The sequence below is a fragment of the Gouania willdenowi genome, chromosome 17 (assembly GCF_900634775.1).
Source record: "Gouania willdenowi chromosome 17, fGouWil2.1, whole genome shotgun sequence".
NCBI lineage: Eukaryota > Metazoa > Chordata > Actinopteri > Blenniiformes > Gobiesocidae > Gouania > Gouania willdenowi.
Genome location: NC_041060.1, coordinates 21046682 through 21068163, shown reverse-complemented (window position 1 = coordinate 21068163; position 21482 = coordinate 21046682). Strand labels below are relative to the sequence as shown.

The window sequence follows — 21482 nt, the reverse complement described above, 5'->3', positions numbered from 1 at the left end:
TAGTCACAGATGTTGAGATAAAACCAGGGTGAGCTGAGTGACACGCACCTGCCACCAGGAGCTGTGCAGGTCAGCAAACATCAGTTCAATGACATCCCCAGTGTGAATGCTTAGTGGGGGTCCACACTGGGGGAAAGGAACGCCACTGTAGTCTCTGATCACAACCATCTTTGGTAAACCTGCGAGACAAGGAGCGCAAACACAAGCATGATCAAAAATATCTATATTTTTGGATTATGGGGCCCTTGGTCCAGTTTTGTGCGGCTCCAAAAATAAATACACAAATTAACAAAAAAATAAAAAATAAAATAATTGAAAATACACCACATGGCTAAATAAACACAAGACAACGAAAAGACACGAAAGGACTCAAAAAACACACAAACATAAAAAAAACACACAAACATCAAAAATACACAACATAGCTAACAACTTAAGGCAAAAACACAAAATCTTAACAAAAACACAAGAAGCAACAACAAATAAATCAAAAAACATGACTTGAATTAGACAAAAATGACATAAAATTTGAATACACACAAAAGGAGTTCAAAAACACAAATATCAAAAATACACAAAATAACGAAGAACTTACTACATAAACACACAAAATATTAACAAAAACACAAGAAACATCAAAAAAAATGCACAACAAAAAAGAAAAAATAAAACCAAAAATGCGTGACTTAAATGTGACAAAAATGACAAACTACACAAACCAATCCAAAAGTACACTAAATTACAACAAAAGCAAACCAAATGACAACAAAAAGAACAAAATCACTCACAGAAAGAGAACAAAAACACATAAAACTGAATTAATGCTTATATTGGTAATTTTTCAAAATGCTGGTATAAATGTTGATGATGTGGCCCTTGGATGAGATATAGACCATTCTTAGCGGCCCCCGCTGTGATAGAAGTTGCCCATATCTGAGTGCTGATATCTAAGGATGATCTTGGAAATTATTTTGATTGTTGTGGCCATACATACATTACATCTTTTAAATATCATGTATGAGGGGGCTTCTATTTTTGCAGGAGAAAAAAAAAGACGCTCTGATGTTCCAGTTTGTCTGGTCACTAAATAAATATTCATCATTTTATTCAGAACAACACCTAAAGAAGACAACTGGTGACTGACATACTAATCAGGGTCTCACAGGTTGTACCTAATGTCACAGGTTGTAACGTCTCACTAAATTTGCTTAGATTGAAATAGTAAGGTGGACGTTGCATTGAATGTGCAATCACTTTTTCACTTTTGGTAGTTTTAGGCTAGATTACGAATATTGGGAAAAATCAATTCAAACATAGTTTCACCATGGCATGTATGACAGGTAAATGTGAACTTAACGCTAGAGACGCATGTATGCATGGTGACCCTGCCTTCATACACTCACATACAAACCTACTTCATACAAGTCAAAACTAAACCAGGGTGTAACGACGAGGTGACGTTATTTATGGACTGTTACACTCATGAACTGTTGTAATTTAAATAAAGAGTCAATTGTAATACAGTGACAAACTACAGTGCTTAATGAAATTAAGAGACACATTTTTGTTGTATTGGTTTAATTAATTTATTGGTCAAATGGTGAAGCACATGGTTCAGGCCACAGGATTCATCTAGTGATAAACACAGAAAATACAGTTCAGTTAATTGATAAATAACTTAGCAGTGACATGAAAGATAAAACAATTAAATATGTTCTGGTATTTTGCATGTGATTGAAATGTGATCTTCAACAAAGCTTACCTGTGCATGCTCTCTTCCTCTTTCCTGAGGTGTTCAGGTAAAAGAATTCCCCAGGGCTTTTGGACACCTTTTTATAGTTCCAGGTGGGAGAGACCAAGCAGAGACTAGGAACAGGGGAGCTGGATGTGTGTAGCTCAATGTAAATATGTAGTTTAATAATTTAGGAGATGTAAATAAGATTAATGATATTAATACAGGGTTAGTGTTTGTGATAATGTCTGTTAGGAAGTGTTTGTGTAAATATTTATGTTGTACTTTTAATATGCACATTATATGTCACCCCATGCTTGGTACAGGCTAATTAGTGTTACACCTGTATATAAGGACATTCATTCTGTTCAGTAGGGAGTGGAATGGAGATTGAAGTACATGGTGCTTGTGGTGCAAACTAAAAAATAAACAGATAAAACTGATGCATCAAAACCTGGAACCTGGTTTCCTTATTGACTGCCTCCACTGCTGAGGCTGGTTGATCCTTGACACAGGGCCATGACTGCATGCTGTTTTAGGTTAAAACTACATTGTTCAGCATAATAATGTAATATCATTACATATCATTTACAAGTTTTCTGCCAATAATGCCTTTGAGGATCCATGATGTGACATGGAATTAGTTTAGCGGAGAAGAGGCTTGCATATATACTATTTTGGTTGATATCGGAATCAAAAAATGAAGCACAGTGTCTGTCACAGCTCCTGACAATCAGCCTAACTCACTGCACTTGTGTATCGGAGCTAATCAGACCTTCTCTCTCAGGTGCATTTAATAGATAACTTAACCCCAAAACTTTGTTCTGCTAAAAAAAACACGTGTTTGGTATAAACTAGTATTCTTAATTGATTCTTGTCAGACTCTTGACATTTAGGGCAACGTATTTAAATGCTGGCATATTTTGTTGGAAAAATGTAAGAGAGACTGCCCTCTATAGGTTGAAACCTGGCTATTACAATCAAATGTTAGTATTGGCTGAGAATGGTGGTTTGTGACGTTTAGGTGGCTTCTTATGTCACAATCCACCACTGTTGGCCCCGCCCCTCTGATAAAGACTAGCACCCGTTGATGCTGTAATGTGTGGTGAGTTGGTTGGATTAAGAGAATTGTGAAAAGGGAGTCATAGCATAGCATAGCATAGCATATTCTTTGGAGATTTTATATTCCAAGAGCCCCGCCCATAATCAAGGCATTTTTTTGAATTTCATTGATGTTTTGGCTCTTGCAAAACATTGATGGTAAACATGGATGTTAACCTTTTCTTATGTAGAAATTTGTGTGCTTTTAATTTATTAAGATTTTGTTATTTTGTTTATGTGTCATAACACCATTCCAAGCTGCTACAAATTTCATTGTATGACTTCGTACTATGACAATAAAATGCCATCTATCCATCTCGTTACTCTTTAAGCTGCCTTTCTCCTTGCGTTGACCCTCTTCCTGACTTTCACTCAGTGATCTCGACTCCTGCTGCCTTCACTGACTGAGTCTGCACCAGTTTTGAACTGGATAAAGTGTTTAAATCCACTGCAAGCCTTTGAATTCCTGCATTTGAGTTCCTCTGCTTTCTGTCGAGCTCACAGTATCAGAACATCAGACAGTGGTGGAAAATAAAGATATATTTCACATTTCTGGTAGTAACAACCACAGTCCATACATTTGTAAAAATACAATCTGTATTATTGTGTTTGCACATCTGTAACTTATGGATCTTATGGGACAATAAAGCTGCAAAAAAAAATCAGTAGCAATATTAGTGCCAATATTAAAGGCTTTTTAATTAAATGTTTTTGACTTTTGTCCATCCTTACTGATTCATTATTTTTTTAGCTTCCCTCGAGGGTGTCATCATCATGTTGTGCACTATGAAAATTAGCTTTTTTAGTAACCTGATTATGGATCCTATCTGGTTTGTTATAGGATTTAACGTAAGGCATTTGTAAACACACTTTTCTTTTATTGATTGAACTTCATGGACAAGCTGTGGAGGAATGCTGATGTGTTATATAGCAAAAGAAATAATTGGCATTCGAGTCAGATGATCCCTTGACCTTAGCAACATGGTTTATCTTTAATCCACTATCTATCTGCTAAAGGGATCCCTCTGGCTCTGATAACCAATCCCCTTTTCCACCCTAACTGTGCGTCTGTGTTGCAACAAAGCTGAGAAGAAAGTGGCTTAAGAGGAAAAGACCTGAGCTGCTTCGCGAAAGGGGTCAAGTGGTCGAGTCATACTGACCTGGATCTGCTAGTGTAGTAATATCCTGGAAATGGCGAGAGAAAAGAACATGTGAACAAGACGGGAAGAATTATGGGTGTGGAAAAGGACAGAGGCATTAAAAAAGGCAGTGGCTATCCATACGATTGCTGTATTAATATACCGACATTCTATCTGCACGCAGTGCTCCTCATTGGCCAGTTTAGGTCACGTGACTAAGACTAAACCTAAACCTAACCCTAACTCTACAAATTGTTGCGATATAGGGTTATAACCTAAACCTAACCCTAAGACGCTACGTACGTGTATTTCAGTGAACGAACCAATAGCACTGGGGGTTGTCCGTACGGCAACCATACGAATAGACACTGTCTTAAAAAAACAGAATATAACAAAAACGCCAAGATTAAATCAAATGCAGTGTTTTCCAGATTCAAGAGCATTACCAGTAACCTGAAACTACTCTTGAGTTGCTAAAGCCTTAAGGCTAGGATACACTGTAAGATTTTTTGAATCGTTGTACTCAGCTCCAGCTCAAACTGTGGCGACTCAAGTGCAGAGAACGAATGTGCACAGCTCACGATTCATGTTCTCACGCTATACGGACCAACACTCTGACACGATCTGACTGCTCACACTGTATGTCCACACATGACACGTCGGGGTCTTGTTTCCGGAAAAGCAACGTACAAATTAGAAGAAGAAGAACTCTGAAGCGTCGCCATTAAAACAGACGAAGAAGAAGAACCCGGAAGTGGAGAGACACTTGCAAATCTCAGACGTGGGCAGTACAGTCCGTCAATTTTACAGTGGTCCCCGCGCATTGCGCAGTGTGAGAGTTTAAGGTAAGCCGGTCCGTGGCACTGCTTCAACAGTGAGATACCTTCACTAGGAGCGACCAGGATTTCAAACAACTTAGATTTCCTTACAACCAAACAATTGCTGATCGGGGGCTGGTCGTGAGGTGTTAATCGCTTCTCGTGACCCCATGTATACTCCACCACTAACGACACACAATCTAGCAGAGACTCGCACGATCCCACAAAATAGACGCACAAGTCGAAAATTGGCTCAAAATGGGCCAAAAATCAAAAGTGTCAGAAGTGAAAGAGTCCCAGTCTTACCTTGGACGTGTGCTTGACAGCATCTGCAGTCAGGTGAGAAAAAGACAGAAAATAATGATGGTTTGTGGTGACTTCCTGCCATACAACCTCAACTGTCAACCTTGATAGGTCCACATAACCTCTTTGAATGTATAAAAACCCCAGTGCTTAAGGGCTATTGTTGTGAATTCATTAAGGTTACATATCGACACCAGAGCAGTGTTGAAAAGCGTGTAAAGCAGCGACAAACTACTTTTTAAAAGCTTGGTCCTCTGAACAGAGGGCCACATTATCAGAATAGAGACCAATGTGAACATTATTGCAGGAAAGAAAACAGGTGTTTTTGTAGTCCATTTGTTTGTTTTTGTTGTTTTGTATGTTTGGACTTATTTTGCATAACCCACCCCATATATCATTACGTGCAACCAGTACAATACAAAACCTTGTCTGTAGTGGTAGCATTTCAGAGCATGGAGGAGGCCGCAAGACGTTTAATGTTAACCTAACCACTAGGAACTAGTGCATCATAGTGTATCATGTTTTTCCTGCAGTCTGTGCCTTCTCCTCGCCCTCTGCTCTCTTTTCTGTTTCAGGTGTCTTGATGCTGGAGCTGGCGGTTCCTGATCGATGGTTCGCGGCTCAACTAGTCTGGAGCCCTCTGATGTACTATTCATCTATCCTAATCTGTTTGCCCTTCTGTTCACTAACCTCAACCAGTCGAAGCTGATGGCTGCCACCTCTGAACCTGGTTCCGCTGGAGATTTCTTCCTTTAAAAAATAGGGAGTTTTTTTCTTCCCACTGTCGATAAATGCTTGTTCATATGGATCTTGTTGGGTTCATTCTTTCTTACTATGGACTATATTTTGTCAAGCGCTTTGAGATGACGTTGTTGTAATTTGCGCTATATAAATAAAGTTGAAGTGAATTGAATATTTATTTGTCCTTTCAGTGATTTTTGCAGCAGTTTTGTTTAATTCTGAAGTCATTCCGTGTATTTTTACTATCCTTTTCATGCGTGTTGTCCTTTTGTCAATTTATGTTAGCGTTTCATGAATTTTTGTTTTCATATTGTGCATTTTTTTGTGAATTTGGGTATTTTTGATTTCAGTTCCAGGTTATTAGTTTGTTTGTTTCAGTCTAACAAAAAAAATATTCAAATATGAATCACAATTTAAAAATATACAACAAGGCTGAAACAGGCAGGAGTGAAAATGTTTATATGCCCAACATAAATCCTAACATTTCCTTTTGTGTGTTTATGTCATTACCTTGTTTATTTTTGTTTGTTGTTTTGTATGTCTTAAGTCATTACGTCTGATGTTTGATGTTGATGTTTTCTGTGTATTTCCCTGTCATTTTCTATATGTTTTTTGTCAATTTGTGTGTTTTTGTTGTCCTGCCGTGTGTTTTTGGAGTTGTTTTCTGTATTTTACTTATGGAGTTGCACAACATTATACGGAGGGCAGCATGTTGCTTATCTCTGGTGGAAAGAAAAAGTGTGAGTCCTGATTTTTGCACATTTCTCTCTTAAGCAAACTAGATTTAGTAACAATATATCCACAGCTTATCTTCACGCTATCAGATTGTTTTTTTTTATTATTATTATTATGAGCCAGAAATATGTGATAAGAGAATAAAGCCAATAAAATAATAAAAACTCAAATCTCCCAAAGAGGTTTTGGAAGGTCTACAGCTGCTCACCTGTTCTTCCACAGAGTCCGAGCCGCCCCAGACACTCCTTATGTGCTCCAAGGCCACATCTTACACAGAGATAACCCTGGTTGAAGATGCCCCTAGACACAGTAAAAAGGGGGAGATATTTTATTTACAGAGGCGTGCTGAGGATATTGAGCTGTCAACAATGCACTCCTTGAAAAAGTCTCTCTTGGATAGTTTTATTCTCGAAACTTAGTGAAAACCATCAAAAAGTGACACTTAGGGAGAAAAAATGTATTTAACCAGAAGGCAAAATCCAGAAAAATGTGCTGTGAAGACATTACTTTCACCTCTTATTTGAAAAAAAACAAAAACACAGCACTAATGAATAAATAAATCGGCTTTAGAATAAAAACACGAGATTTTTGCTTCTTAACTTTTGTGTCAATTTTTAGGAAGTCAAAAAAAAAACATCCATGTCTAACTGCAAATCAACTCAAAACAGAGAAAAGGTTGTATTGACTTGCTAATCCCAGAAGATCTAACTGATAATGATGCTAGAAGAGATATATTTCCTTTATTCTTAATATATTCATTTTAATCAATAAAAACAATATGCTTAATTTGATTTTTAATTGTTGTTTTTTTTAAAGGGCATTTTAAAAGAGCTACAGGAAATGTACATTTTCCATGAATATCATGAAAAAAAAAAAGTAGATTTGATCATTTATCTGCTGGGTAAACTATCCCCCTGCAAAATAAAATAAGTAATTATATAGAGACATTTTTTGGGATCAAGGAAAATCCTGCAACCCACTTTTGGGTCTCGTCCCATAATTAACCTAAGAGAACATTCAGGGCAATGACGAAAACAAAAGCACGATACAAGTAGTCAGAGTTCATGTTTACCTTGATATAGAAAAAAAAAAATCACTCCAGTTATCTGGACCCTCATTTTATGTGCGCAGTAAATATGTATTTAGTCTTACCTGAGCAGTAGGTGACAAAAGCTACAGGATGTGATCCTTTCAAATGTGTGCATTTTGAACTGGTGGCAGTTGTGGTTTGCCTTCTCTGGCTGGATATTTGATCTAAGGCCAGAAAAATCATATCAGTGAGTAAACAAACAGAGAAGAATAGGCACAGACTGCTCAGAATTAGCATTGGTTTCAATGAAAAGCATGAATACACTTAATTGTTTAGGTCTGAATATTTGTCAGAGCCATTTTGAGGACAAAAACTCTCATTTTGATTGTCACTACCTCAGGTGGTTTTGTATTTCCATTCAAGCAATTTAGCACCAAGTACATTTGCAAAAGCAGTGAACAGGATAAGAATGATGTTTGCTGTGCATGTGTTCAAACACAAAATGTCACAGGTGAATTATACAACCAACAGGCTGGCAGTCTTTCTTAAACATGAGCAAACACAGGCGATGCTGAAGGTGTTTGTGCTCAACATTCCATTAAAGAATCACTTAAATTGAGTGCAGCTATAAATGACTCATTCAACATGAACTCGCGTCCCTGTATGAGCAGTTTGGAACTCTTCTGTTGTCATTACACAGCGCACAGAGGTCCTCAGACACTAAAGCAGGAATGTCAAATTCATTTTAGTTCAGGGGCCGAATACGGACCAGTTTGATCTCAAGTGGACCACAAATTAGCAATACAATACAATAGCAATACACTACAATAGCAAAAACAAGCAATTTCAACATTAATGTGCCTTATAGGTTGCAATGCCAGGTGTAAATGATAAATATGTAAGGCATGAAAAATATCCTTAGTAATAAGTAACATATCAGTCCCTGCAGAATCTTCAATGAAATGTTCTGTATTTTATTGACAAATTTTTATTCTACTTGGAGAAACTACTTGAGGAAAATCATAGGATTTTGGAAAAAAAACATTGTATTCTTTCAACAGATTGAGATTAAAAATGACTACGATCATGTGATAAAAGCATGCAAAAACTGTGAGCCATGAAAATATTGTGGAGTTTCATTGAATTTGTGTATTTAGAGAGACAGAAATATCTACAACTGAATTAGTTGGTAGATTACACAATATTCATTTCTTCTGTGGGCCAAATTGGATGCTCTAAAGAGCCTGATTTTGGCCCCTGTGCCTTATGTTTGACTCATGTACTAAAGCCTAATGTCTGTTAAAAGGGTCATGTTGAGGTGAATTTAATTAATTAATTAAATTAATTTGGAGCACAAAATGTGACCGTGGGCCACCAGTTGATTTTAAATAGAATGAAAGGGGGGAAAAAATGGATCTACCGTTAGGTACAGTATATACCTATTCAAGAACGTTCTATCATAATGAACAGACTGAATGGCTTGAATAGCTGTTCATTTTTACACTTTTTTTACACATGTCATTTTGCCTAAATAAATTGTTTTTAAAAAATAAACAGAATTAGTGACTTTTTAAAGAACTGCTATTGTTATTGAATAGCCACTTTTTTATGCTATGCTTCTGCTCTCGCACAAGGAATCAGGGCCATAATTAAATCTACTGTAAAGTGTTCAGGAATTAGGTGCATGGCTTTATATAGTTCGACTAATTTTAAAAGTTGGCATTTTCCCCAAAATAAATCATTCACCTCTACGTAACCTCAATACTTAGTTCTGAAAGCACAGTTTGTGTTGTAGTTTGGGAAGTAAAAGTACAGAAATGGCTCCATGGCTTCAAGCTGTGGTTGGAGGATTCCTGCAGGCAGAGTGACTTCTTTATAGTTTTGGAAGAACGCATATTGCCCTGTAGGTGGAGCCGTGTGTGGGCGCGTGCATGAATATCAGTGCTGTGTGTTTGATTACAGCTGAGACCTGATCAAACATCGCCTATGTTTAGAGTCAACACTACTTCCTGCTTTGAAATAACACCGATGTTAGCAAGGGAAATCAAACACCACAGAAGTACAAAACACAAAACATGAACACCACCAATGGAACGCACAGGCCTCGTCATACTCACATGGCCATTTCAAACTGATCCAGCCATTTTTTCTTCAACTCTCGTGTCTTGAAAAATAGTTCAAAGCCGGCATGTCCCTGCTGGTGTGTCACATAGAAACCGTAGCACCACTGTGGAGTTCAGCAGCAGAGAAAGATAATACTCATCAGTATGTTGCTCAAAACAGGAATGTCACTTCTACTCAGTAAAATCCATTAAACAGCTTAACAGGCTGTGTTTGATATGGTACACTCCCGTACTATGAACTACAAAATACAAACTCAATGAGTATATACTGTCTATTATACACTATAAGTATGTTTAGCGTGATTAGGGTAATGATTGTTCCCACTGAAGTGTACTTCCAAGTTTCCCAAGATGCATTTCGAACCTACAACGACAAAAACAGGAAGCACACTGAGGCTAAACATCTTCATTAATTTGTCACCTTTGAAAGTTCTGAAAACAAAGAGAAAGCAACCAAGTAGAATATCAACATGTGTTTATTTGATCCATAAAACTCGCAGAAACACAATTCATGCCGACATTTTGGAGATTTTCAGAGACCTGCCATTGTGCTACTGACTAAACTTCCTGTTAAAGGCACACCGCTGACTTTTTGACCTAAAGATTTGACCCATATGAGTTACTTTAAATGATTCCTCAGGCCAATGTACAGCGCTTGACAGTATCAATGCTCCGGGCGGGGTTTCCCTCTTGAAATACCACCCTTGTAAGTTTGGTCAGGTCATGTGACAACGTTTAAAATTCACTCTGAGGAGGTGAAAAAGACGCCGCAGAGACTCGGCTCCCTCCAGCCCATGCCCGCAAGTTCGCCCATCCCCCGTCTGCCCCGACAACGGCCACCGCGCCAAACCCGGCGAAGGAGGCCGGCAACGGCAACAAGGGGAGAGCCACTGACGCGGCAAAGAGGGCCGAGCGCCGGGCCTCCAGCGGCAGGGAGAGGAGGGCGGCGGCGGCTGCGGCGGCGGCTGCTCCTCCAGCTGCGGCGCGAGCCCAGCTCGACCGACCCAGCCCTTAGAGCCAATCCTTATCCCAAAGTTACAGGCCAACCACTGTCTGCATACACAATGGAAAGACAAAGGGAGGCTGGCCCGACTGACTGTTAATTGATTTTTGCGACAGTGCTTGTGGCCACTAGGGGGCGCTTGACGTGAAAGTTACAGGTCTAGCGCCCCTAGTGGCCAAAAGTTACACAGTATGCCTTTAACTTCAAAACAAGAGCCTTATTTACAAAGGCATTAAAAAACTAACGGAAGTCAAAAGAATAGATGCTTTTGTTTTGAAACGAGGATGTTTGATCTTTAGCTTGAAGCTGGTCGGAGGACGATTTTACATTATGCTCGCAATGCATCTTGGGGCGGATGAGTATGACTAGTGTGCCCACCGTGCTTACTTCAAAAATGTCCTGATATAGTATACATCCCAATATTTCTCGTGTAAAAAATCTTTCCATACTATCTAATGTGAAAGCACTACATACTCATTTTGAGTTAGTATGCGATTTCAAACACAGAGTCAAACTACAGTTAGCTACTAGCTAAGGTTTTTCAAGAAATTCTCATAAGGGATACATCAAAGTATATCACCTATTTCAAAAAAGAAGACAAAATGAACTTACTGGAATTAGCTACTAGCTAGCCTATATAGGCTACAAGAGGCTAGTCTCCCAACTGTCAACATGGCTTGAAACTAGGGATGTAACGATTAATCGTAAGGCAGTTAAAAATCGATTCATAGGTACCACGGTTCACATCGATGCTCTGAAAATTGAATCGCAGTACTTTTTAACCAGCAGAGGGCGCTATATATTAATCATTCCAGAAGCGGACATGACGGGCGGAATCTGCTACTATTTTCTTTCTGGCCGCCATTTACTGTTAAACATGCTCATAAATGATTCTTTACTCCTTTAGCACCGAAAGAATATCTGTAATATTACGTGAATATCTGTAAAAGTCAGGTTTTTCTATTAACTCTGTCTGCTAGCATAGCTTCTCTTCTTCACTGGTGGAATAACTGCATGCCAACCGACCACTGGGTTACAAGCGCCCTCTGCTGGTCACAACAAATATCTGACGTAAATACAGTAAAATGACTGTTTTTTTTTTTTAAAAGTCCAATTGTTAAGGCACAAAATACATTTTCAGTTGCACTTTTAAAAAGAAAAAGAACTATTACGCAGTTTTGAATTGTTTATTATAGAACCAGAATTTAAATTAATAGGCTTCTTCATTTGTATCATTCCTTTATTTATTTCATTCAAGATTTATTTTTAGTTAAATTGCATCATTTTGAATAGTTTATCAAGGGATTCTTTTGACAATGAAAAATAAAAGGAAAATAGTACAGTATTTTCCCCAAAAAAATAAAGGAATATTTTTCAGTCATTTGTCTACAGTCCCATTTTGTAAAATAAATCGTGAGAAAATCGTATCGTGAACCCAGTATCGTGAATCGAATCGTATCGGGAGTTGAGTGAATCGTTACATCCCTACTTGAAACTAAGCATATCTAAGATAGAATAATATAATAATTTTCTCACAGGGTGTGTGTGCGTGCGTGCGTGTGTGTGTGTTCATGTGTGTGTGTGTGTGTGCAACATTCAAGCTCCTGCCATTCAGTTAGCAGAAAATGATATATAGCTTTAAGTAGCCTTGGGGAGCTGCACTCATTCATCACCTGGGATTAGTATATTTTATCTTCCAGTGTTGGTGAGCGTAGGTCCCTCACTGTGTGCCAGCGCTACAAACGACTTCTTGAACTGAAGTATGAGGAGCTGTAAATGGGTTGTATTTGACAGAACAAGCCCTTAAAGAACACATTTCTTCACAGAATTGTGGTATTTAGTCCACAACTACTGAGCGATAACCACGAATAATGACAAACCCACAAAGGCAGGCATCATCCTAAAAAGCACATCAAAGAGTGCGTGGTAAATACCAATCATTGTTATGTGCGTATCGCACATAAACACAGGCGTAAATGAGGATGATAATGAAGTGCCTTTGATTAAAAAAAAAAAAAAAAAAAAAACTGCACACACCTGCCCCATTCTGGCGAGCTTTAACTCTCACATTAGAAATCAGCATTGACGTGAGAAGATACCATCTGTGGGCCTACATCAACAAGGCATCAACATGCCCCCCCCCCACACCCCACACCCCACACCCCACCCCGCTCTGCAACAAAGTGCCAGGGAAAAGAAGATGCCCTTTCTACAGTGATAAATAAGATTAGATTTGACAGTGTTATGGCAATTTTTATAGTCATCATATTATCGTCAAATGTGTGTTCATGTGTACAATTTGTCGTGTTTTAATACATGATGACTCCATTACTCTTTGCACTTTTGAACAGCTGAATCATGTTAGATTAAACAGTACAGATCTCTGCTGAAGGCCAAAACTCAAACTCACGTGCAGATATGCACGCACACACACACTATCAAGGATAGATAAGAGTGGCGCCCAATCTTCCTCATAATATACACGTCTTCATCATCCTCAAATGTTTCCACTGTTGGGCATCTGACTCCCTCCTTCTCCTCACCTCAGGGTGGAACTTTTTCTGTTATCTGTATAAAAGCTTAAGCTGTGAAACTGTTAGTTAGAGTGGGTCTTGCCTTTTTGCTCTGCCACGAGCCTTTTGCCTTTCATTCTTTCAGGATGGAAGCTTCTTTTTTACTCCTTTTTTCTTTAATTTTATAATCTTTTTTATAAAATCATCAATGCCTCGCCTGGACTCCATCATTCAACCAGAGCAATAAATCATGTCTCCAAATGAGGTCAACCGCAAATTTGCTATGACAACAGTATATGTTTGATCATTTAAAATCCAAACTCTAAATCTAAATACAAGCGCACGTGCTTCATGGCCAGCTCACCTTTTTGTCCTCCCTGTCAGATGTGGGGTTGTTTGTGATCTTGAAGTAGTTGAGGTCGAGTATGTCCTTCATCTCGTAGTTGTCCCCTCGTCTCTTGCAAACTATAGCTGCCACATCAAATAAAAAGATGTGTCTAGGAGCAAAACAGAGGCCAGATATCAATGAGAACATGCGTGCTGCGCCCTTCACCGACTTATTTGCTTTTATGCTGCTCACATAAAGCTTATGTGTATTGTTATCAGCCTACTTTATTTATTTTTTCTTAAATTCTCATTAAAATCTGAGAAACAGCACCTGTCTTGTTTCCTCCTGTCAATGCTGGAGACCAAGCGCACCTCACCGTCTCCTTTGGGTCGACCGTAGGTGATCAGAGGCTGATACTGCAAGCAAAATATACACTTATTAATGTCCTCCTCTGGCTGTATTTTCAGATTATTCTGTGGATGAGCCGTTTTATCTGTGCCAACACTCAAAAACTGACATGATGAGCAACTTCATCACAGTGGGAACCACAAAAATGTTATCAGAATACATGTCAGTATTTAGATTAATGTGACAAATACAAAATATATTAAGAGTTTTTGTCTTTTTTGTATTTATGTTGTATTATTGTATTATTGTGTATTTTGGTTGTCGTTTATGGTATACTATACTATTTTTGGAGTCATTTTGTTTTTTGTTTTTTGTCATTTAGTGCATTTTTTGGAGTCATTTTGTGTATTTTTTTGTTGTATTATTGTATGTTTTTTTGTTTACTTTCATTGTATTGTTTTCATTTTATGGCCTGTACTACGATGCTGGATTTCTTCTTATCGCACTAACTTGACGGGATTTATTCCGTGTGTGCTGTACTATGAGGCTGGTTAACTCCTTACCGGGGTAAATTTACACTGAATGGCTAACCTGGTCGCGAGTAGGTGGAGTGCTCGGATAAGATATGAGCGAGAATGAAGGTCCCGCCTCCTGACCAATCAGTTCTCTTGGAAAACGACCTGCCCAAGAATCTCACACGTCGCTCTGTGGATCGGATCTGACAGCTGACACGAGAGAAGGAATATTTATGGATTGATGCAATCCTTTCATTTACCTGATGACATCCTTTAGGAAAGATATAGATTTTCTTCTGATGGACTGACCAATATTCGTCAGCTGACAAAGCCTGCTTGCATCGGGCGCTTTCTAAATGATAAATTAATTCATTCATGTATACATAGTGACACTGAGAGCCTCAGTCCTGCAACATATATCCGGCTGTATAAAATACAAAAGTCCACCTTATGATGTAGGCTGAGCTGTATGAATGCAACGTCAGAGTGGAAACACATCTGTGCTGTGTTAAAAAAGTGAAACTGATCAGAATGTTTATTTATCCAATTATTAATATTGTATAATCTCACAAATGTACTCATTTATCTGCCTGCATTCCTTCCTTCCTGCTTTTTCTGCAGCAACAGTATTGTTTTTGGTCTGACGTTGGTGTGGTGTAAGTTGCTCTGCACGGTTTCTCTGTGTTTGTGATTGGTCAGACGCTGCATTCTCCACACTCCACATTTATGATCAAGGCTAAAACCACCTGGGTTAAGTAAACACGTTGATAACCAGTTTCGTAGTACAGCTGCTACGTGATGGAGAAGGTTTGTTTAAGTGAATACTTATATATGTACAATATATAAATATCCAGATTCGTAGTGCAGGTCCTACATGTTTTTTTGTGTACTGTATTTTTGTTGTATTTGTGTATTTTTTTTGCATTTTGTCTATTTTTTGGAGTCGAGTGTTTTTGTAGTGATTCTTATTATTTTTTAGGTTTGTGTGCTTGTGTTGTTTTGTATATTCTTAGTCATTTTGTGTTTTTTTTCTGGTATTTTGATGTCATTTTGTGTGTTTTTGGAGTCATTTCTTGTATTTGTTTTGGGGGCCACACAAAATTAGATCGGGGCCCTTTGTGGCACTTTGGCCCCATGCCTGCATTAGCTCATTCTACCAGATTGTTAAATTGCATTTATCTTAAAGACAAAAACATCCCAAGTATAACGTAAGATGTGTTTAATTGTTATTAATGAAATAATTGATTGGTTTTGAAAATGTAAAATATATCCACCACGTTTAAAAAAACAATCTACTTTTTATTCGTTTTTTTTTCACCCAGACTGGTTGCAACGATGGGGGCGAATACGACACACGTGCCTTAAATGTTCCATGCGCCACCTTAAAAAACGACTTTTTCAACTCATCTGCTATATTATTACTAGTTTGACGCTCACGCACTGTGCAACTGCCAATGATTGAAGAAAAGCTTTGAGTTTACCAAGTTTTCGATGGATCTCTGGTACTGATCGATCTCCCTGAGCGTCTCGTTATCCCTCTTCACCTCGTTGACATACTGAGCCAAGTCCTGGGCAGCATATACACACAAACACACTTTTCATTAGTTTACTACAAAAGACAAACAGCTTTAAATAAAACAAAGAGGAAATGGAGCACATGTTTCATCAAACTATCCCATACCAGAGGCCCTTAGAGGCCCAGAACCATATGTTGGGGTCTAAATGTTTGCGCTATAAAATCATTCATTTGATATTTGTCCTATTTGTGAAATTTTCAAAGCCAGATGAATAAGCAAAGTGTATTTTCTCAATGAACAGATGAGCCATTTATCTGAGGAGGGCACTCAGTACTCACTAATGCATGTAAATGCACCACTTTATCAATCCATCCCCTTTTTAACCACAACGCATGAATGATTTATGATGCAGTTGTTGTTTCTTTATCAGCTGAATGCCCCAAATGGGTGGTCAGGGACTTGGTTTTTCTTAAATCAGCATGATTGTACACAACCCACATTAGAGGCACTGCACTCACTTTCATGGCATCAAGTGCAATCTTCAAGTTGCCCTTGTCAGCAGCATCGTGAGTGTGCTTGACCAGCTCCTGTTGAATAGGAACAGATCAGATGTGGCTGAGTACAAACACTTTTCACTCCCCTCAGGGAGAAGCCCATTACAGCACCGAGGAGTTTATTATTGATTTGATTGTACAATAAAAATGAAATGGGCTTTGGGTATTTAGGCAGAAGGTGTTTCTCCATTATAGTGTGATTATGGATCAATTAAAGGGTTGACTTAACCATACAAAATCTCTTCATATCCTAAAAACAACAAGGATAGAGCAGGGCCTAGTGGAGACGATCATATATTGATACAAATATAGATGCTATGATTAATCAAATAAAATGTTGGGGTTTTTTTTGTATTTGAACTCATTATAATCCTTTTTTCAAACATGAATATAGTTTCGCGCATGTTTTACGAGTACGAGTACACACCTTGGTACCGCATACAACATCGACATCAGTGCATCCCTACAAATACAAGGTGTGTAAATGATCTATAGGAAGAATAGGTATGACATTAACATGAAGTGAAAACCTATATCATATAGAACTAGAAAAGACATCCGCCAAGTGATTTATTAAACCACAGTGCACTATTTTATTTTTTTGTGTGTGATATGAGTCTTTTTAGACATTTTTTGTGTATTCATTTTCTTTGTTTTTGTTGTCATTTTGTAATTTTGTATTTTGTAATTTTTCTCAAATTTTGTTGTTCTTTATTTTGTTGCCGTTTTGTGTGTTTTTGGAGACATTTTCTGTATATTTGTCTAGTGTATATTTATTTTATTTTGTATGTTTTTTAAGTCATTTTGTGCATTTACTTTGGGGGCCGTAGGTGACCCCCGAACCGTCAGTTGCCTATATCTGATGTAAGCTGTTTAAATTACGTTTTAGCAAAAAAAAACATCCAACTGTTGTTTCACTGGGAACCTGAAAAAGTCCATAAATGTTTGAAGAAATCAGTTAAGAAAAGATGGAATTCAACCCAAAGACTGTATTGGACAGCATGTCAAAAAAAGACCCAATAAATGCTACAATGTACAAATAAAACCGTTACATGACGTATTTCATGACAGAATCTACCGTAATAGCCTATATTATATAGACAAAACATTAGGACTAGGATGTCCATGTCATGAAGGTCATATGACTCTTTCTCCACTGAGCCGTGTCCTCTCTGAGTTGATTTCAGCATCAGCACTTCCTCTTCCCCCCCTCCGTGTCTCTTTTTGGCCCCATCACACGATTCCTTCCCCGGGGGGAGGGGGCCACTGAGAGCTCCAGAGATCAGCACCACTCACCGTGGCGGCCTTTGCCCTGTGCAACACTTTAAAACTGCTCTGCAGCCACTGTCCTCGTCCAGCTTGACAGCGACAGGCCGACCTCTGCCTCCCACTAACTAACTCATGGAGGATTGTGTCATACAGTCAACAGTTAATGGATATTATAGTCACAACAAAAGAGCGTATCTTTAGTTGTTTTTTTTGGGGGGGGGGAAATTTGATTGTTCAGGAAATGCATGTAGTTTTTTTTTTTGTTATTATGAGTTTAGTCATAAATCATCTTTAACGAGATGAAACCCAATAAAAGTTGAGTTGAAATGTGGTTCACAGAGTAAATATATGGAGAATGTCGCCCTCATGTGGTCGCTACGTCACAGGGCCAACATACAGTCAAAATCTATGAAATATGCATATATTTAATTCATGCTTTTGAAATGTAGGACAAAAAGAGGGAAATCTTATTTAATCTTATAAATCTTGTACATTTTAGACTCCATTGTTTGATTTAAATGGTAATGCTGATATTATAAGGCAGGGTGTCATTTTAATTCAGGGGCCAAATACGGAGCAGTTTGAGAGTAATTACTACTTAATACCTAAATATATTTAGGTATTAAGTAGTGCTGTTTATTAATCCTAGTCCCACTCTTCACATTTTAGTAAATGTATTTTAATTTTACGTATTTAGTTGTAAAATGTCAGAGTTACTGGCCTCTAAGGGTTGAACTCTGGCTATTACAATTGAATATTGCTATTGGCTGAAACTTATTATTTGGATTCCCCTGCATCATCAACTTTCGCCGTTGGCCTCGCCCCTCCTATAAAAACTGAGAGGATGGAGTAGGGTTTCCTCCAATCACAGCCCTCAGTGAGCATTGATTGACAGTTAATGAGGAAGTCTAACGCTGTGTGAAACAGCCACTGTAGTGGTGATGTTTTTGACTTGGTGCTTCTATGAGGAGCAGATTCTGCACTAATCAGATGGTTCACCAAGCTATGTGTGTATTTACAGACACATCTATGCTATGTGTGTATTCCTGTAAAAATAGCAAATTCAACATTTATGTGGCCTGGTTTTCACTTCCACATATAAACTATATATGAATGATAAGTTATCATGTAGGTATATCAGTCTCTGCAGGAACTTAACTTAAAATTTCCCAGATTTGGGGAATTTGGGGAAATTTCAAAGAAAAAATAGAAGAAAATTTGCCAGATTTTGGAAAAATTTTGAATTCTTCTAACAATTTGAGATTAAAAATGACCGCTGTCATGTGACATAAGAAGTGGTAAACTGACCTCTACAAATATTGTGAACTTGTATTTGGAGGGGCTAATATATCTACAACTGAATTAATTGGCAATTTACTCAATGTTTCATGTTTTTTTTCGATCATTTTTACTTTCTAGAGCGGGCCAAATTTGATGCACTAAAGGGCTGGATTTGGCCCCCGGGCCTTGAGTTTGACACGCATGCTACAAGGACTCTCTTGCTGTGAAACACATCTACCTGCAGAAGGAGATGATACTTCAGGACTCTCTGCATTGGAACAACCAGCAGGTCTCTCAGTGTGAACTTTCCGTTGTTGGCCCGTTTGGAACATTCCTACATTAAAGGAAAAACACTTTTTACCATTTCGAGCTCGGAATGAAACAACAGGGAATATTTCCCAACATTAAGAAGCAACTGCTCTCAAATCTTTTGGTCCAAACATGCCGGAAACACTCAGCTTTGTCTCTTTGATGGATCACAAACAATTTGTATTTTTTTTCTACTTAATGAATGTTTACTATTCCTTTTTTACTGTGTCTGCCTGAAAAAAATATTATTGTTTAACCCTCAGGGCACCTTTAAAACAAATTACACTCTGATATCAAAACGGTACCCTTCATAAAACTGTCATAAAAATGTTGTATATCTTTTCAACAACTTCAGACCTACCCATCGGTATAACATTTTCATTATATTTTCATATATATATTTTATATATTTTCATATTTTTCATTATATTTCATTTCATTATATTATATTTTACCTTTTTATGCCCTTTCTGTCACAAAAACAATAAGAAGAACACAAAAAACACACAATATGCATTTTTTTTTTTTTTCAAAAATAAGGGTGCAAAATGGAATATTTGATATGAAGTTATTACAGCCATGAGTAGGTCAATAATTGATAGGAAATGTCATAAATAAATATTTTTTCACAAATTTTTCACATCAGATTTTTTTTCAACTACTTTAGACCTCACCATAAATATAATGTTTTTCATTATATTTTTATACTAATAAGGTGTATTTAGAAGGTAGATGCCTATAGATTTATTCAGTATTTATGGGAAAACCACAGTCATATGTCACGATAACAATATATCCAAAATATGTGGTTATAATGGGAGTCAATGGGACCAAATCGGTCCTGAACACAAAGAGTGTTGGTACATTTTATATCTCTTGTTCTATACATCTTGCAATAAAAGTGATCCTGGAATAATGAACATGATATTGTCCAAGGTTCATACAATTAGTCTTTAAATCAAATGAGATTTTGAGAATTATTAAAAACGAAATAAGCAAAAAGTACATGTTTGGCCCCCAAAGGTGCCCTGGGGGTTAATGTTGTCATGGTAACAGAAGATGCACAGGAGTCACTGACTTACTGGGTGTGACTCACCTCCAGCTTCATCCGAACGTCCTCTTTCTCTTTGCAGATGAGGTCTAACACAGCGATGGCGATCTCTACCCGACTGCAGTATATCCCATAGATGAGCAGCCTGTGAGCACAAGTGAAAACAAGTCAAACCCTGAGAACTCAGAGTAAAGAACATGAGCAGCAACTAAAAATACGCAATGGGTTTGTTATTCATGAAAAAGAAGTTTTGTTCTGAATGAGTTTTTTTTGCCTGGTGATTGGAGGACATGGTCTAAAAAGCATCATATGGTTGAACCCCATTCAGCTTTTGTGCCATGATAAAATAGAGCTCTTAACTGATTTGGCTTTGGTAACAATTAAACCTTAATAACAAACTGGGAACCAAAACTGAGGATCAAATGCAAAAAAAAAAAAAAAAAAAAAAACAGCATCAATATATAATAAAACTGTGCCAATGGCAATGTTTTAGAGCAGGGATGGGCAATTTAGATCACAGTGGGGGCCACAAAAATATTATTATAATATTATAATATCATCTGATATTAGTCTGCTTTAGTTGTCATTTTGTATATTTTTGTTGTTGTTTTGTGTATTTTTGTTTTGGTTTTGTGTGTTATTGGAGTTGTTATGTGCATTGTTTGATCATCTTGTGTATTTTTGTTGTCGCTTTGCGAGTTTTGAAATTTTTTGTTGTCTTTTTTGCAATTCCTTGTAATTCTTTATGTTTTTTAAGTCATTTTTTACGTTTTTTAAGTCATTTTGTATGTTTTTAAGTCATTTTGTATGTTTTGTGTTTTACATTCCTTTTTGTTCTTGTTTTGTCAATTCTTCTGGTATTTTTGCACATATGTGTAGTCATCTCACGTTTTTGTAGCAAGTCTGTGTATTTCTTTTGTGTTTTTTTTGTAATTTTGTGAATTTTTGCTGCTTTTTGTCATTTTTTGTGTTTATTTGGGGGTCCACACAAAATTAGACAATGGCCTCCTGGTTACCAGTTTCCCATGTTTTTTTTTTTCCCTTAAAAGTGATTTACTAAGTGTTGATGAGG

General features: G+C 37.6%; 1 protein-coding gene across 4 annotated transcripts in view; it reads right to left on the bottom strand.

Annotated features, from left to right (window-relative positions):
• LOC114479567 (guanine nucleotide exchange factor VAV3-like) overlaps positions 1–21482 on the bottom strand; it is a 60568-nt gene that overhangs the window by 21055 nt on the left and 18031 nt on the right. For all 4 annotated transcript variants that reach the window (XM_028473309.1, XM_028473311.1, XM_028473310.1 and 1 more), the window contains exons 9-20: positions 20456–20555; positions 19289–19384; positions 16465–16533; positions 15911–15997; positions 13897–13982; positions 13603–13735; positions 9717–9826; positions 7722–7823; positions 6778–6869; positions 5097–5119; positions 3994–4018; positions 49–179 (exon numbers count right to left, since the gene is read on the bottom strand). In XM_028473309.1, the coding sequence (XP_028329110.1) occupies positions 49–179; positions 3994–4018; positions 5097–5119; positions 6778–6869; positions 7722–7823; positions 9717–9826; positions 13603–13735; positions 13897–13982; positions 15911–15997; positions 16465–16533; positions 19289–19384; positions 20456–20555 (1054 nt within the window). The remainder of the gene's footprint in view (positions 1–48; positions 180–3993; positions 4019–5096; positions 5120–6777; positions 6870–7721; positions 7824–9716; positions 9827–13602; positions 13736–13896; positions 13983–15910; positions 15998–16464; positions 16534–19288; positions 19385–20455; positions 20556–21482) is intronic.